The sequence below is a fragment of the Lasioglossum baleicum genome, chromosome 2 (genome assembly GCF_051020765.1).
Source record: "Lasioglossum baleicum chromosome 2, iyLasBale1, whole genome shotgun sequence".
NCBI classification, from domain to species: domain Eukaryota; kingdom Metazoa; phylum Arthropoda; class Insecta; order Hymenoptera; family Halictidae; genus Lasioglossum; species Lasioglossum baleicum.
Genome location: NC_134930.1, coordinates 1,305,845 through 1,323,721, shown reverse-complemented (window position 1 = coordinate 1,323,721; position 17,877 = coordinate 1,305,845). Strand labels below are relative to the sequence as shown.

The window sequence follows — 17,877 nt, the reverse complement described above, 5'->3', positions numbered from 1 at the left end:
TATTCAATTTACGATTTAAATCCTACATTTTTGGGGGCTCGTCCTAAAGCCAGTGCGTGAAAGCAGTGTTCGCGCGTGCAACGACAGTTCAGTGTGCCTAAATTGTGATCGGAATATTACGGGGGTACATCCGCAATGTCTTCTCAGGATCTAAACGCGCTTACGGTCGCAGAGCTAAAAGAAATTCTGCGAAATGAGAGTCTACATACGTCCCGAAGGAAGTCAGAGCTGATAGCACGATTAATTGAACACGATCATGTCAATGGGCCTACCGCGGTCAGACGGACACGGTCAACGAAAATGCGGGCCGAGACGTGTACGAGAGTCATACTTCGGGGAATACGGCGAGGAATGACGATGCAGTGGACGTTCGGCGCGAGATAATCCTTTTAAACAGAGAAAGAGAAATAGCAGAGAGGGAGCTAGAATTGACGAGACGCGAACTTGCGTTAATACAAGAAACACGACGTTCAAGCGGAGCAGAACATGCGAATCCGAGAGAAGAAAACACACACAGACGAGTTGGTGTGATAACTGTCGCCGAGCTACTCGCGTACTTCGATGGGAAGTCGGAAGACTATCCAACGTGGGTGAAACAATTAAAGGTGTTACGAAGGACGTACAAATTGAATGATGACGAGACGAAAGTGTTGATAGGAATGCGCGTACGGGGAAAAGCGAGAGATTGGGTTCACTCCCGTTCTGAATACATTGAACTGCTCGCCGACGATTTACTCTCGAAGTTAGAACAGATGTTCTACCACAGGCCGAGCAACCTTGTGCTTCGCGACCGATTACGGGGACGAGTGTGGAAGAAGAACGAGTCTTTCGAGGACTATTTCCACGATAAAATTATAAAGGCGAACCGTATACCGATAGACGACGAAGTTGAGCTTGTCGACCACATGATCGAGGGCATTCCGCACAGGTCTCTGAGGTCACAAGCGAAAATGCATTGTTTCAAGACTCCAGAAGCATTGCTGGTGGCTTTTGAACAGTTGATGCTTCCGTCAACGAGCTTCGCGGGAAATTCGTTAATCGACGAGCGGAGGAGACTACCAACAACCCAACAGGATAGGGAAGCGTTCCGGAAAGACAAATCGAGGAGATGCTTCAACTGCAACACTGAAGGTCATCTCAGTGCAGACTGTCCAGCGAAGTCTCACGGACCCAAATGTTTTCGGTGCGGCCAACATGGACACCTTGCGCCGAACTGCCCAAAGCGAGATACTGGCCCCGAAGAAACGGTGAAATTGGTAACACGATTTCCTTCTGCTCAATCGTGTAAGGCGGTAAGATTGAACAATGTTGAACTGATGTCGATAATAGATACCGCGAGTGATCTAACGCTCATGAGCGCGTCTTGTCTTGTAAAAATAGGAGCACCGTGTTTACAGATTAGCGGAACGACTTTTGCGGGCGTTGGATCAAACGGACATAAGACGTTAGGCAAATTTAGAACCAGCGTTGTTATCGATGAACACGCATATGAAATTGAATTTCACGTAGTTTCCGATATTTTACTAAAACACGATTTACTTTTAGGCGCAGACTTCTTAAATAAAGTTAAGTTAGTCAGAAACGGACGAGAGATAACGATAGAGAAAATTCGCGAAGACCCTGTCACTGATAAATGGTGTGATGAAAGTATACCGGAAGTTTTTCGGATCGTATGCGAGCGAGAGGAAGTAGATGTAACACATATAGACGATATTGCGATTCGAGAACGAGTCAAGAATTTTATTGTCGAGTACGCGCCTAAAAAAATTAAGGAGGTGAACGTAGAAATGAGTATTGTTCTGAAAGACGAGGAACCCGTGTTTCAGAGACCACGACGTTTAGCACCAGCAGAAAAGATTGCGGTAGACGCACAAATAAGCGATTGGTTACGGGATGGCATTATTCAGCCGTCTCTCTCTGAATACGCGAGTCCCATCGTTCTCGTAAAGAAAAAAGACGGCTCTATGCGTTTGTGCGTAGATTATAGAAAATTAAACCAGAAAATAGTAAGGGACCGTTACCCTTTACCTCTCGTGGAAGACCAGCTGGACGCGTTACAGAGCGCTAAACTGTTCAGTACCCTTGACTTAAGAAATGGATTTTTCCATGTGCCGGTACATAAGGGTAGCCGTAAGTTCACAACGTTTGTTGTACCCAATGGTCAGTATGAATTTTTACGCGTTCCTTTCGGTTTATCTAACTCTCCAGCTGTCTTCGTGAGATTCATTAATATGGTTTCCAGAGATCTTTTGCAACAAAAAGTTATTTTGGCCTATATGGATGACATCATCGTACCATCGAGTGACTTAGAAAGCGGAATACAAAAACTGGAACAAGTTTTAGCAGTAGCTAGCGATCACGGTCTGGAAATAAATTGGAAAAAATGTTCATGGCTACGCAGTAAAGTCGAATTTTTGGGACACATTGTAGAGAATGGCTCTGTTCGGCCGTCTGAGGGTAAAACAGCGGCCGTAGCAAAATTTCCAGTACCGAAGAACGCCAAACAAGTTCAAAGCTTTTTGGGTCTGACCGGATACTTTCGAAAATTTATAGAAGGTTATTCAACAATCGCTAGACCATTGACGAACCTGTTACGAGCAGGCGTTACGTTCGAGCTCGATGGTACGGCGATAGGTGCATTCGACCTCTTGAAAACAAAATTAATGGAGAAACCAGTGTTAAACATTTACAAAGTAGATGCGGAGACCGAGTTACACACGGACGCATCGTCATTCGGTTTCGGAGCAGTTTTGATGCAACGCAGCGACGTCGATAACAAATTTCACCCGATATATTTTGCTAGCGGTAAAACGACACCAGCCGAAGCTAGATACGCGAGTTACGAGCTGGAAGTCTTGGCGATTATACGATCACTACGAAAATTCCGAATATATTTGTTAGGAATTAAATTTAAAATAATTACAGATTGTAAAGCATTCACACTCACGATGAGCAAACGAGATTTATGTGTACGCGTGGCCAGGTGGGTCCTCTTATTAGAGGAATTCGACTACACTATCGAACATCGAGCAGGTAATAAGATGGCCCACGTGGACTCTTTGAGTAGAAACCCGTTACCGATTTGCTATTTGTTGTCCGCGGATCGGAATAATATTACGGTAAGAATTCGTAAAGCGCAGCAAGACGACGCAGGAACGCGACGGATTGCCGAGTTGACACAGCAGGGTAAAATAGACGGATATACCTTGCGGGGGGGACTGCTGTTCAAGAATATCGACGGAGACATCAATCTTGTAGTACCAAAGAGCCTGCAATTACAAGTCATTCGACATGTTCACGGAAACGGCCACTTTTCAGCGGGAAAAACGGAAACTCTGCTGAAGAGAGACTATTGGTTCCAGGGTATTCGACAAAAAATTGAGAAAGCCATTAAGAATTGTCTAGATTGCATTTTAGCTGAAAGGAAAATGGGAAAACTCGAAGGTCTACTGAATCCGATAGCTAAGGGGGAAGTACCTCTGGACACCTACCACGTGGATCATTTGGGACCACTTCCGATGAGTAAGAAAAGTTATCGCTACATATTCGTGGTGGTCGATGCATTCACGAAATTCGTGTGGTTGTATACCACGAAGACAACTAAGACGGACGAAGTCCTCCGACACCTGGAGAAACAAGCCTTTATTTTCGGAAATCCGCGACGTATCGTTTCAGATCGAGGAACAGCCTTCACCTCGGGAGATTTCCGAGACTTTTGTCAGCGAGAAAAGATTCAACACTCGCTTATTGCGACTGGCGTTCCAAGGGGGAACGGGCAAGTAGAGCGAGTCAACCGAACGCTTATTCCTTTACTGACTAAATTGGCAGCACCACACCCGGAGGATTGGTATCGATACGTGAACGGAGTACAACGCGTCCTAAACGCAACGCCACATCGCAGCATCAACTCTACGCCGTTCGACTTGCTCTTTGGGACAAAAATGCGAGTCGGGAATGATTCACGGATCCAAGAAATACTGGAAGAAGAGTGGGCCGCTCTATTTCAAGAAAAAAGAGACGAGGCAAGGTCGAAGGCCAAAGAGAACATAGTTAAGATCCAGGAAGAGAACAGACGGTCATTTAATAAGAAACGAAAAAAGGCAATAGCGTATAAGGAAGGCGACCTAGTAGCTATCAGGCGAACACAACAAGTTCCAGGTTTGAAACTTGCAGCGAAATATCTGGGTCCTTATCGAGTCATCCGAATATTACAGCACGATAGATACGTAGTCGAAAAAGTTGGGAGCTGCGAGGGTCCTCGGAAAACGACAACAGTAGCAGACTCCATGAAATCTTGGGTCGGCGTAGATGAGGAAGACACTGATATTGAAAAAGAGGAAGAGGAAGAGTAAAGAGTATGCGCAGTCTCTGAGGGCAGAGACTAGTGTCAGATGGCCGAGTGTAGGGAGATACCATCTCTGAGCGGCGAGAATTCCGTTGAATGTCACGACGTTAGTAACTGTAACGACGCGACGATTCGATATCTGTTATTATGTTTATCGATTTCGTTATTCATATTTGTAATATGCGATTTCTTTGTCATTCCGGTTCGACGTACGAAAACGAAAAGACGTGTTTGATCTCAGACGGAGATTCAGACGGGATAATTTAATTAGTTGTATTTGTTATAATTCAAATTTCGTATTAAAACATTTCGAGTTTACGAACGTATTATTCAATTTACGATTTAAATCCTACATAAATAATCCTTTTGGTGTTATCGATATTACATAATATTATAGGATAGGATAAATATAATAATAATATATCAATTTTGTACTGAATGTAATAAATATTTTATTAACATAAATGAAATGCATAAATCATTCATATTTTCGGAGAATATTTGTAATAATTAATATTTACCCAACCAGCACAGATACAGCTCAAAGATAGCAGAAAGATGTCTGCCGCTAGACATTCAGATGTCTGAAAGATGTCTGCGAATGTCTCCGGAAAGTCTCTACAGGGGCTCCGGAAGGTCGTTTGTTACAAATTTGCCTGTCTTAAAGTGGTCTTTAGAATGACTGTTCGTCGTGTTTCAGGCATTGTAGAGAATTATTTTTTATATTTCACAGCCGTACTAAGGCATCATTCAGACCAATTCAGACATGTTCCACGACTCTGTCGGGCATCTTTTAGGCGACTTTCAAATGTCTCTTGAGCTTGTTAGAGAGACTTATTCATGCAAAAAGGGAGTGGGAGGGAAAAATCAATTTACGATAATAGTTTAAAGTAAACGAACAAATAGTTTATTAGAATAATATATGTACTATTTTATAATGTATATTATATAATAATATCATATATATACTATATTATAATATTATATACTATATTATAATTTATATACTATATTATAATATTATATCTGTAGTTGTCAGGCAGAACGCCACATGTCACATATACTTTTTTCTGGTAAATACGTAAATCCTATACTCTAAAACTCAATTAATGCATAAACTGAGATTTTTGAAATTGTGACATGCGGCGCTTTTCCTTACAACCACAGATAGACAAATCATAAAAATTAAATTATTAAAAGTAAAATAAAATACTATATTCAGAATAAAATATCACGCACTTAAAACATTAAAATTAATACACTTAAATTAAAATATAAAAATTGAAATAAAATATACAGTTGAAACATCAGAATCAGTATACAGGGTGATTCACGCAACTTGCACACCTATAATAACTTTCAAAGTATGCGTTGCACGAAAAAGTTTTGTATACAGAAGTTGCATGGTCTGAAGGGGTACATTATGTAGTGTATTATTTTTTTTGACAGGTGGACGCGTAAAGGACATGTGAAGGTCAACTTCATTTTTTAAAATGGAATGAGGTATTTTTTAATACATCAATGCTGCAGCTGGACATTCGTTATAAAAAAGTACTAACCTATGTATGTCGAAAAGTTAATAGTTCAGGAGATATTTCAATTTAAATAACTCTAAAATACCATTACTGTCGTACTAAGACGTTACATAAGTAAGTAAACACTAATGTCTTAGTACGACAGTAATGGTATTTTAGAGTTATTTAAATTGAAATATCCCCTGAACTACTAATTTTTCGACATACATAGGTTAGTACTTTTTTATAATGAATGTCCAGCTGCATCATTGATGTATTAAAAAATACCTCATTCCATTTAAAAAAATTAAGTTGACCTTCACATGTCCTTTACGCGTCCATCTACAAAAAAGCTACTAACATCTTTTTAATGCTTATTCAGGGGGCCTGTTTCTGGCGCCTCACCCTGTATACTAAAATTAAAAAATATAAAAATTAAAATAAAATATAAAAGTGAAAATAAAATATTACTGATAATGTCTGTAGTTGTAAGGAAAAACGCCGCATGTCACAATTTCAAAAATTCGAGTTTATGCATTCATTGAGCTTTAGACTTTAGAGTATAGGATTTACAGTAGCGGACAAAAGTTTAAGACCGCTCTAAAGAAGACGATAACTTTTTTAATATTGTACTATACGATTTGAACTTTTTTGGGAAGCTAGAGCAATTAGTTTACTAAAGGGTGTGAAAAGAAATTTTTTCAAAAATTGCAATTGATCGGAATTGTTGAAAAAATACTAAAAGTTGATTTTTTAACTATTTTATGTGGGCCTATATTGAAAATTTAAAAAACACGTTTTGTGTAGATCTGTGTCAATCAAACATATCCTGAAAATTTCGTAAAAATCGGTCGACGTTGCAATGAGCTACAAACGTTTAAAGATGGTAGAAATTGCAGATTTTCACGATTTATTGCCGAAAATCTGCAATTTTTACCATCTTTAAACGTTTGTAGCTCATTGCAACGTCGACCGATTTTGACGAAATTTTCAGGATATGTTTAAATAAACAATCAACTTTTAGTATTTTTTCAACAATTCCGATCAATTGCAATTTTTGAAAAAATTTCTTTTCGCGTCCTTTAATAAACTAATTGCTCTAGTTTCCCAAAAAAGTTCAAATCGTATAGTAAAATATTAAAAAAGTTATCGTCTTCTTTAGAGCGGTCTTACACTTTTGTCCGCTACTGTACATATTTACCAGAAAAAAAGTCATGGAAACACGTTTGGAAGGCTCAGACAACAATGCAATTTAACCAACCTCCTATGTCAAAGTATTAGCGATCGAAAGTGAAAGTATATGTGACATGCGGCATTCTTCCTGATAACCACAGATATATTGAAATTAAAATCACTTGGTCACACTCGCTTTGTTCATGTTTCTTGCAGCTGCCGTCCACTTTGGCTTTCTCCGCTGCACCTTGAATAAGAATATCTTTGTTTATTAATTTGCACATGAATAATCATTATAATAATAATATTAAAATAAGGGTGATAATTACATATAACAAGGCTGGCCGTTCGATAATTTGCAAACGGTTTTTTGCCCTTTCGGCCCAATCAGCTATAGCAGACCGCCATGCCAGCACGTCAGTCATAATGATACCTAGACTTTCCTGGCGAAGTTGTAGCTGTTGTGCCCCCCGTATTGTGCACTTCTGCTGCCTAAAATAAAAAATTGTTATGTAGCATATCACATTCTGCTAATTTAATGAAAATGAAAGATAAATGTCAGTATAATTTTAAGTGTATTTATTAAACAAGTCGCTGGTCTCTTCGGCCTCCTTTGCTTTTCTTCTAGCCTTCGTGTAGTCGTCTAGAAGCATTATATAATTATTATTTTAATTGTACATGTATGGTGTGTAACTACTTTAACTTACCAAAGGTACTGTTTTTGAAGATCTTTACAGAAAAGTACTCCCACGAAGGTTGAGGCAGTTCACATTGTTGGATTGCGTTGCTCAATTTTGATTTGTGTACCGGTAGCCAATAACATTTGTCGCCTTCCAGCCAACTATTTGGCACTGCTTCTACCGTTCCGTCCGCCAAAAATTGGACAACGGTCCATGTATTTGTAGGCATCTCCATTTGTGTGTATATATTCTAAGAATTGAAAAGTATGGTAAAATTTAGAGACTAATTTAAACATATATGTAATTACGACGTAAATATAATTAATTAGAGAATATATTTAGAAAAATAGCAAATAGAATGAAGGAATGAAAATATGACCAATTTTTGTTCATTTTTTGACTTCACACTTATTTACACATTAGGGCGGTAGACTCGTTTCCAGGATTGCAATCAATTGCAATCCCGCACCCTTGCAATCCTGGAAAAAGCAGTCTACCCCCTTACAATACCGAAAGTAAATACTTTCTTTGACTTTCTTGCCAACCCAATAGTAAACTTCGAATATAGCGGAAGGGCATCAGCAAAAAACACTAACGGTAACAAATAACAGCAATGGAAGTACTTACTTTTGTAAATATACACTCGTCGGATAAATTATCACTATTACAATACACTAATACAATTAGACACTTCTCTAAACCGACCAGGGGGTGTCGACCAGTGATGCCAGAGCCGTGGTACTGTGGTACTAAACCATACCCCCACCATAGCCTACTATCGCCCCTACGTTCCTTTCCAACGCGCCCGCGCGCTACACTCACCAGTGTACCTCTACGGATACAGTAGAGTGATACGCTGGTGAGTGTAGCGCGCGGGCGCGTTGTAAAGGAACGTAGGGGCGATAGTAGGCTATGGTGGGGGTATGGTTTAGTACCGCAGTACCACGGCTCTGGCATCACTGGTGTCGACCATGTGCGCCGGACCAGAAATAGTAACTTCAACAGCGCCACTCGGGGTGAACTACGAAGACAGAGAAGCAGATATGTTTCTCGCAGGAAAACACTGACAGAGAATATATGAAACAGCTTAATTTTTTCGATCACGCGGGTAAGCCGCATTTCGCAAAGAAGCAATATTTTTTTATGCTCTTTGTGTTGAAATATTCTCTGCATTATTGCGGGGTCCCGTACAGAGCCCTTTTTTGCAATTGGGCTCTTGGAACTTTGTAAACAACAAAAGTGTACGTTTTTATGGAAGAACTTTTTTTCTGTACACTTTTTCCAAATGCTCTTTGCGTTGAAATACTCTCTGTATTATAGCGGATTAGCATGCAGAGCTCTTTTTTCGAAAAAGTGTACAGAAAAAAGTTCTTCCTTAGAAGCTGTATCCCCCTACTCCACCCCACTCTTTACCGGCGGCGTAGGAAAAACAACATCTCCGGAAAATGTCTCTCAGTCGCCAAAAAGATATCCTTTATGGAGACGTTGCTTTTACGACTGAAATGAGACAGCTGAAAGACGTTCACTCTCTGCTGTGAAAACAACGTCTCCATAAAGACATCTTTTTGACGACTAAAAGACGTATCTTTGGGACATAGACGTTCAGACGGGACGACGACATGAAACAGACATCTATGAGACGATGTGTGCTGGTTGGGTAGTAGTAGAACAATTGAATTCCGTCCCTCGTGTCAATCTGACAGTTTTCTCGAAATATCGAATTGTTTGTAAGAAACACATAACCGAAAAACTTAAGATGTAAATTTTAACTCATCAATTTGACTAAAAAAACATCGAAAAATAATTAATCACCTGCTTGTTATTTTATCGTTTTTTTACTACTGTGTCAATTTGACACCGAGGGACGGATTCAGTTCATGAAATGAGGGTTATGAATTAATTAATTTGATAGCGCTAATGAAATAGATAGTAGGATAGTAAAGAGATAGTAAATGTCATGATTGAATCTGATCGATTCAGTTGATATATAGCTCTACCCACTCCATAAATCAGTCGATAATTCAGTCAGAGAGGTAACCTCTGATTTAGTAAAGCATTCGACTGAAAATAGTAACCCCTACCACTGCGAAATTCAGTCGTTCAGTAAAACAGTCGACTGAAAATAGTAACCCCTCCACTGCGAAATTCAGTCGTTTCACTAAAACTAGTCGACTGAAAACAGTAACCCCCACCACTGCGAAATTCAGTCGTTCTACTAAAACTAGTCGACTGAAAATAGTAACCCCCACCACTGCGAAATTCAGTCGATAGTTTAGTAAAACTAGTCGACTGAAAATAGTAACAGCTACTATCGACTAAATCGATAGTTTTTAGTCGATTGCGCCCATCACTAGTGCAATCCCGCTGTGCGCCAAACAGCCGTGTGCGCCAAAGAGCTGTGTCCAATTGAGCGTGCGCCAAAGAGCTGTGCGCCATCGTCTTGTGCGCCATCGAAGGCCTCTCGCTACAACCAAGCCCCGACTGCGACGCGTCAGTTTGAATCGTAATTTCTTTGTTACTGTCAAATGTTTGTAATATTGGAGCTTTGTTATGCTCTGCTTTATGGAATGTAGTATTTTAGAATGTTCCATAACCACCATGTAACCATAAGCACAAAGATTTTTTCTTTAATAACTCTCTGAGCTGTTCTGTTTTTGCTGCTAAGTTTGGTACAAATTCTGTTAGGTAATTTATCATTCCTAAGATTCTTTGTAACTCTTTTATATTCGTGGGATGTTGGTGATTTCTATCCCTATTTCCGTGAATCTTTATCTCGCGAGTTTACGCGTAAATAATCTCAATGCTCGTTTTAATAATCAGTATATTTAAATGAGTACACATGTGGTTTACACATACAAAACTTATACTACGACTCTATACGACTGTTCAACTGTTCGACTGTTCAACTGCGGAGATGCTCAACGAATAATGGCCGATCTCTCTCGGTCTTTCAAATACAACGAACGATCAACTGCGCGCGCATTCCTCTTTAACCTACACTCATGAAATGTCCCTATGCAGCACATGTTGCTAACACTTATAACCTAAATTTTATAACGCGACATATACCATCAAATCCCTCTTTTCGCGTGTAAAATCCGATCCTAAACTAATCCTAGCTATCCTGAATGCTTTAATAACAAATCCGCGCTTAAGTCTTTAGTCATTATATCCGACTTCAATTCTAACGATTCGATATAATGCAATCGTATTTCGCTCATATCGTTTTCGTCTTTCACAAAATGATATTTTCTGTGAATATGTTTGTTTCGATGATTGACCCTTGGATTTGCTACCCAGTCGAATACTGCTTGGCTGTCAGTGTTAATACAAACTGGTTTTTGTATTAGGTCGAATTGATCCAGTTCCTCTAGTAGTCCAATCATCCATTTCCCTTCGGTGATTGCATCGCATATTCCGACCAATTCCGACTCCATCGTAGATAGCGTGACTAATTTTTGTTTTTTACATTTCCATCCAATAGTCCAATTTCCCAATTTTACAGTGTATCCCGAAAACGATTTCGAATCGCTCGTGGTGCACCAGCTCGCATCTGAGCTTATGCACAGCTTGCCGTACTTTGATCCAACTTTTAACTTTATATCTCGCGTCCCCTGTAGATATCTTAACACTCGCTTCAGTGCTTGCAAGTGTATTTGGCGTGGATCTTTTGCATACTGAGATAACTTACTATATGTAAATGCAAGATCTGGCCTCGTTCCGGTGACTAGATATCCAATACTACCTAGTATTTCCTGATATAATATGTAATAAACTTTTTCAGAATCCTCATAATCGTCTAGCTTGGAACCAGATGCCCCTGGCGTCCTGACTTCGTGACAATTCTGCATGTCATACTTGACCAAAATTTCATCTCGATATACTTTCCTTGACACAATAGAAAGTCATCTCCGCTCCTATTAATATTAATACCTAAAAACTCGATAGAACCTGTTAATTCTCTAATTTTAAGTTGTTTATTAAGTTTCTGTATTAGATTATCTATTACCTTGTTATTTTTGCCAACTATAATACAATCGTCTACATAACAACCAATGGCTAGAAAATTGTTACCTTTACCCATACTGAATATACAGCTTTTGTAGACTTCAAACCTGCCTCTTTGAGTATTTCTACTAGTTTATTGTACCAACATCTCCCAGCCTCTGGTAGACCGTACAAACTCTTTTCTACTAGCAGTACCTTCCCTCCTTCACTATTAACACCTTGAGGTGTCCTCATGTATACCTTTCGATTCAGTTTGCTATTCAAATATGCCGTTTCTACGTCAATGAACCTAGTTTGAAATCCTCTAATTGCCGCTATCGCTAGCAACACTCGTAATGACACCTTTCTCATTACAGGATTGTACGATTCTTCGTAGTCTCTGCCCATTAGTTGCCTAGACCCATCGTGTCTAGACCCAGTCGTGCTTTACATCTTGTTTTATCTTCGTCAGTCTTTTTCGTGAAAACCCATTTGCTTTTGATTATTTTCTCACCTTTAGGCTCTTCAACCGTCTTCCATACTTTATATTCTTCTAATGTCCTTAATTCTTTATTTATAGCTTCCACCCATTTGTCTCTTTCCTTTGACTGAATCGCTTCATCATAAGTTCTTGGCACATTTTCACGACTCATATTTGCCATATACTTTGTATTGATTTTTCTTTCTCTCAAAGATCTTCGCACTCCTTGGTCTCGTAGTTGATGTTCATTTTCTTCTCTTCTTAAAGTATTTCTTAACTGCAATACTTCGTTCGTATCTCCTCTTCTTCTTCCACCAGTCGCATGTATCTCAGTATTTAAATTTCTGTCCTCTTCTTCCATTTCTTGATCGAGATCTCTAATAATCTCCGCCTCATCATCCTGGTTACGACTCGTATCGAGATTCCTAATAATCTCTGTCTCATCATCCTGGTTGCGACTTATATCGATATCCCTAATAATTTCTGTCTCATCAACCTGGTTGCGACTTGTTGATCCAATTTGATTACCATTTCTGATGCTCTCTTCATCTCTATGACCTATATTGATGTAATCCAGTGTTTCGACTTCTAAGTTACTGTTCGTTATAAATCCCATTTCCATTTCTAGGAATTTTACGTCCCTGCTTTCGACAATCTTTTCTTCATTAATATCATACAACCTATATGCCTTTCTATCTTTCGAATATCCCATAAATATTGCTACTTTTGACCTCTCATCAAATTTCTTCCTAGAAATCTCTGTATTTCTGTAATAAGCCTTGCATCCAAATACCTTTAGATGTCTAACAGATGGTTTCCTATCCATCCACATTTCCATTGGTACAGCGTTTCTCTTCTTTGTAGGAACAATATTGTGGATGTACGAAGCTGTCCATATTGCTTCCGCCCAGAATTTTTGCGGTAGGGATGCGTCCAGTAATAGCGTCCTTGCTGTATTTATTAGAGACCTGTTTGCTCTGTCTGCTATTCCATTACTTTGAGGTGTATGTACCGTCGTTCTTTCGCTTTTAATCCCCTTTTGCCTATAATAACTCATTAATGATTCGTTAATGAATTCAGTACCATTATCTGATCGTACATATTTTACTCTCTTTCCCTTTTCGTTTTCTCGTCTTTCAATAAATTCCTTTAGTTTGCTCGCTGTTTCATCCTTAGTCCGTAGGAATTCTACAAAATATCTTCTGCTGTACTCATCCACTATTACTAACATGTATCTGCTTCCTTCAAGAGATACCTCTGGCATTGGACCACACAGGTCTACATGCATTCTTTCCAGAATTCGTTTACTTTTTTCTGTTTCCACCTCCGGAAACGATAATACAGGGTGTCCCAAAACAAGTGAAAATCCCGAAAGGGGGTGGTTCCTGAGACCATTCTAAGAGACATTTTCCTTTGCACCAAAGTCAACTGCGGCTTTGTTTAGGAGTTATTAACGAAACACACGGACCAATCAGAGCGCGCCCTGGGCCGCCGCGCCGTCACGATGCGATGTCACGGCGTACCGCGACACTCGCTTGCCGGCGCGGCTTGGCGCGCCGGGCCAGGGCGCGCTCTGATTGGTCCGTGTTTTTCGTTAATAACTCCTAAACAAAGCCGCAGTTGACTTTGGTGCAGAGGAAAATGTCTCTTAGAATGGTCTCAGGAACCACCCCCTTTCGGGATTTTCACGAATTTTGGGACACCCTGTATATATATATATATACAGGGTGTCCCAAAACCCCTTCGACTCCGGGAAATGGGAGGTTCCTTAGGTCATTTGAAGCAACATTTTCCTTTGCACCAATGTCAGCCGGGGCTTTGTTTAGGAGTTATTAACGAAAAACACGGACCAATCAGAGCGCGATCTAGACGCGCGATGGCACGTTCAGCCCGGCGCGCCGGGAGACGAGCGTGGTGTAACGCCGCGATGCCGTAACGAACAAGAGTTTCTCGACATTATGTGAATCCTCCCCGATTTGGATGAGCTTTGGATATGTTGTCAAGACCATGATTCTGAACAACATTTCCCTTTACAGTTTTTGTCGGCCGGCTTTAGTTTACGACATACATAATTGTAAAAACTTGTAATTGTAAATCGATCGATGTACTATCTTTTACCCGATTTGGATGAGCTTTGGATATGTTGTCAAGACCATGATTCTGAACAACATTACCCTTTACAGTTTTTGTCGGTCGGAAGAACTTTACTTGTCAATTCATATGGGTGGATCTCAAACCCAACTTACGGCAACGTTACCCGAACGAGGGAAGAAGCAGAAACTGATTGTATTAAAAACTCACTTATTCAGCCGTAAATCCATTTGCTGCTTCGAAATGTGTGTCGCTGGGTCACTCGGTGACGAACTGCACAGATGTCTTCAGGTATACGACAGTACCGAAAGCTAAGGGACGTACGGCCAGGTCGACGAAGTGCACAGCCGGTGGTAGAAGGCCTAAAGGATGCGCGGTCAAGTCGACGATCCAGAATTTCACTTTCATTTTCGAATCGATAAATAATTCGTATGTTTATTTCACACAGATGCCTTGAAATTTTTCCACACTCACAATCACTGTTCACATTTGTCAACACATAGTTATGCACTAATAATAATTGCTTAAACTAATTAAACGATTATTTAATCTAATCACTAGACTGCGGATATTTATGATTGTGATCATTTTAAGAAGTTGAAAATAATACATTGGTGTTTTGAAATTATTTTAATCTCTCTAGTGTCTTAAAATGCACCTACTCATGTTTGCTACAAATGCATGAAATCCGCAGTCTAGTGATTGCATTACCTGATTGTTGTAATTTGTGCAGCAGGACAAGGGATATGGCAATTATTATTAGTGCACAACTATGTGTTGACAAATGTGAACAGTTATTGTAAGTGTGGAAAAATTTCAAGGCATCTGTGTGAAATAAACATACGAATTATTTATCGAATCGAAAGTGAAAGTGAAATTCTGGATCGTCGACTTGACCGCGCATCCCTTAGGCCTTCTACCACCGGCTGTGCAGTTCGTCGACCTGGCCGTACGTCCCTTAGCTTTCGGTACTGTCGTATACCTGAAGACATCTGTACAGTTCGTCACCGAGTGACCCAGTGACAAACATTTCGAAGCAGCAAATGGATTTACGGCTGAATAAGTGAGTTTTCAATACAATCAGTTTCTGCTTCTTCTCTCGTTCGGGTAACGTTGCCGTAAGTCGGGTAAAAAGATCCACCCATATGAATTGACAAGTAAAGTTCTTCCGCGACCGTCAAAAAGTCTAAAGGAAATGTTGTTCAGAATCATGGTCTTGACAACATATCCAAAGCTCATCCAAATCGGGCAGAAGATAGTACAATCGATCGATTTACAATTACAAGTTTTTGCATTTATCGCGTAAACTAAAGCCGGCCGACAAAAACTGTAAAGGGAAATGTTGTTCAGAATCATGGTCTTGACAACATACCCAAAGCTCATCCAAATCGGGTAGAAGATAGTACAATCGATCGATTTACAATTACAAGTTTTTACATTTATCGCGTAAACTAAAGCCGGCTGACAAAAACTGTAAAGGGAAATGTTGTTCAGAATCATGGTCTTGACAACATATCCAAAGCTCATCCAAATCGGGGAAGATTCACATAATCTCGAGAAACTCTTGTTCGTTGCGGCATCGCGGCGTTACACCACGCTCGTCTCCCGGAGCGCCTGGGTGAACGTGCCATCGCGCGTCTAGGTCGCGCTCTGATTGGTCCGTGTTTTTCGTTAATAACTCCTAAACAAAGCACCGGCTGACATTGGTGCAAAGGAAAATGTTGCTTCAAATGACCTAAGGAACCTCCCATTTCCCGGAGTCGAAGGGGTTTTGGGACACCCTGTATATATATATATATATATATTATGTAACATTTTTTTCGTATTTTCACTTGTAGATCATGCTCCTACAATCTTGCCGGAAAAGTAGCCTATATATACAGGGTGTTCAACTACAGGTGGGAGAAAATTTAAGGGGTGGTTCTCGACGATAATATAAGACAAAAATGAAGTATAAAAAAAATGCGGTTTCGGCTTTGTTATTTAGTTATTCCGCGCGTGGTATGGAACTATCGAAAGTTCTTCGATTTTGTCTCCGATTTGGACGAAAGGTCCCACTGTGCGGCGTTCTAGCCTCTTCGACGGACAACATGCAGCCGAATATTGCAAAACCATTGCTCGTAATCGTAAAAATAGGACTTTTGAGAATGATCGCATCCTAGATTGATCTTTCGTCTAGCGATTTTGACTACTAAAAAACCCCGTCCTTGCATTATTGAGAAATCAGAAGTCTAATCCCGGACCCTTGCAGTCCTCGCGTACTTATACGTGATCTAGCGGTGTGTGCATAAGGATACACGAGATATCTCGTCCATGGCATCGTTCGTTCGTCAAGAATCGGTGTTTTCGAGAATCATATGATTCTCGAAAAATCAATGCCATATGGTTCTCGAAAAATCAATATCTCCTTGGGAACGATTTCATTTGTTTTAAACGACGCCTTCATCGAATACATTGTACGCTGGGAGAACACAGTTTCGCGCGGCATCGCGAAGAGCATCGATCTCTTTCCGCGTCGGAGTAAGTAATTTCGTTCGATATCGATACGAGTTATAAAAGTGTGCTACGAGTTCAACAATTATGTGAAAGTGTGGTGGTTGTATGTGGTAGTCAAATGGATTTACGGCTGAATAAGTGAGTTTTTAATTCAATAAGTTTGTGCTTCTTCTATCGTTCGGGTAAAGTTGCCGATGATGTGGGTCCTCACCGATTTCGATGACTTTGAAATATGTTATAAATTCGATGTTTTAAATATCTTTTTCCTTTGAAATAAAGCTCATCGAAATCGCCGAGGAAATAGTATGTACATCGATCGATTTACAATTACAAATTTTTACAATAATATCGTAAACTAAAGCCGACCGACAAAAACCGTAAAGGGAAATGTTGTTCAGAATCATGGTATTGACAACATATCCAAAGCTTATCGAAATCGGATAAAAAATAGTTCATCGATCGATTTACAATTACAAATTTTTACAATAATATCGTGAACTAAAGCCGATCGACAGAAACTGTAAAGGGAAATGTTGTTCAGAATCATAGTATTGACAACATATCCAAAGCTTATCGAAATTGGCGAGCATTCACATCATCGAGAAACTTTTGTTCGTTGCGACATCGCGGCGTGCCACCGACACTCGGCTGCCGGCGCGCCGGGCTGCACGCGTCTAGCTCGCGCTCTGATTGGTCCGTGTTTTTCGTTAATAACTCGTTAACGAAGCCGCGGACGACATTTTTTCAAAGGAAAATGTCGCTTGAAATGACCTCAGGAACCTCGCATTTTCGGCTCCGGACCTAATTTTGAGACACCCTGTATATCTATATCTGCAGTCCCTTGCGAGATGTGCGATCTTTCCGCAGTTGTAACAGCTCTTTTTCTTTTGTTCCTCTACGTTGAACGCTTTGGCTTCAACTTCTGTCTTTGTTTTGTCGTACTTCCTTTCAAACCTTAATAGCGTTTCCCTTGCTACCTGATATGTAATATCAGGGTTTGGTGATGTTGCCGTAGTCGCTTCGCTGTATTTATTAGGTAAGCCTTCAATGATAAAATATATTAATTCATTCTCATCGATCACGGTACCTAGTTCAGAGATTTCAGTGGCC

The 17,877-nt window shown here is 40.1% G+C and overlaps 1 protein-coding gene across 1 annotated transcript; it reads right to left on the bottom strand.

Moving 5' to 3' along the window:
- Nucleotides 1–7,370: 7,370 nt before the first annotated feature.
- LOC143219836 (uncharacterized) lies at nt 7,371–10,163 on the bottom strand. Its single transcript, XM_076445654.1, has 4 exons — nt 10,064–10,163; nt 8,340–8,461; nt 7,740–7,962; nt 7,371–7,675 (listed from the first exon to the last, which is right to left on the bottom strand). The coding sequence occupies exons 1-4, from the start codon at nt 10,161–10,163 to the stop codon at nt 7,602–7,604; spliced, it is 519 nt and encodes a 172-aa protein (XP_076301769.1). The 3' UTR covers nt 7,371–7,601.
- Between the last annotated feature and the right edge of the window lie 7,714 nt (nt 10,164–17,877).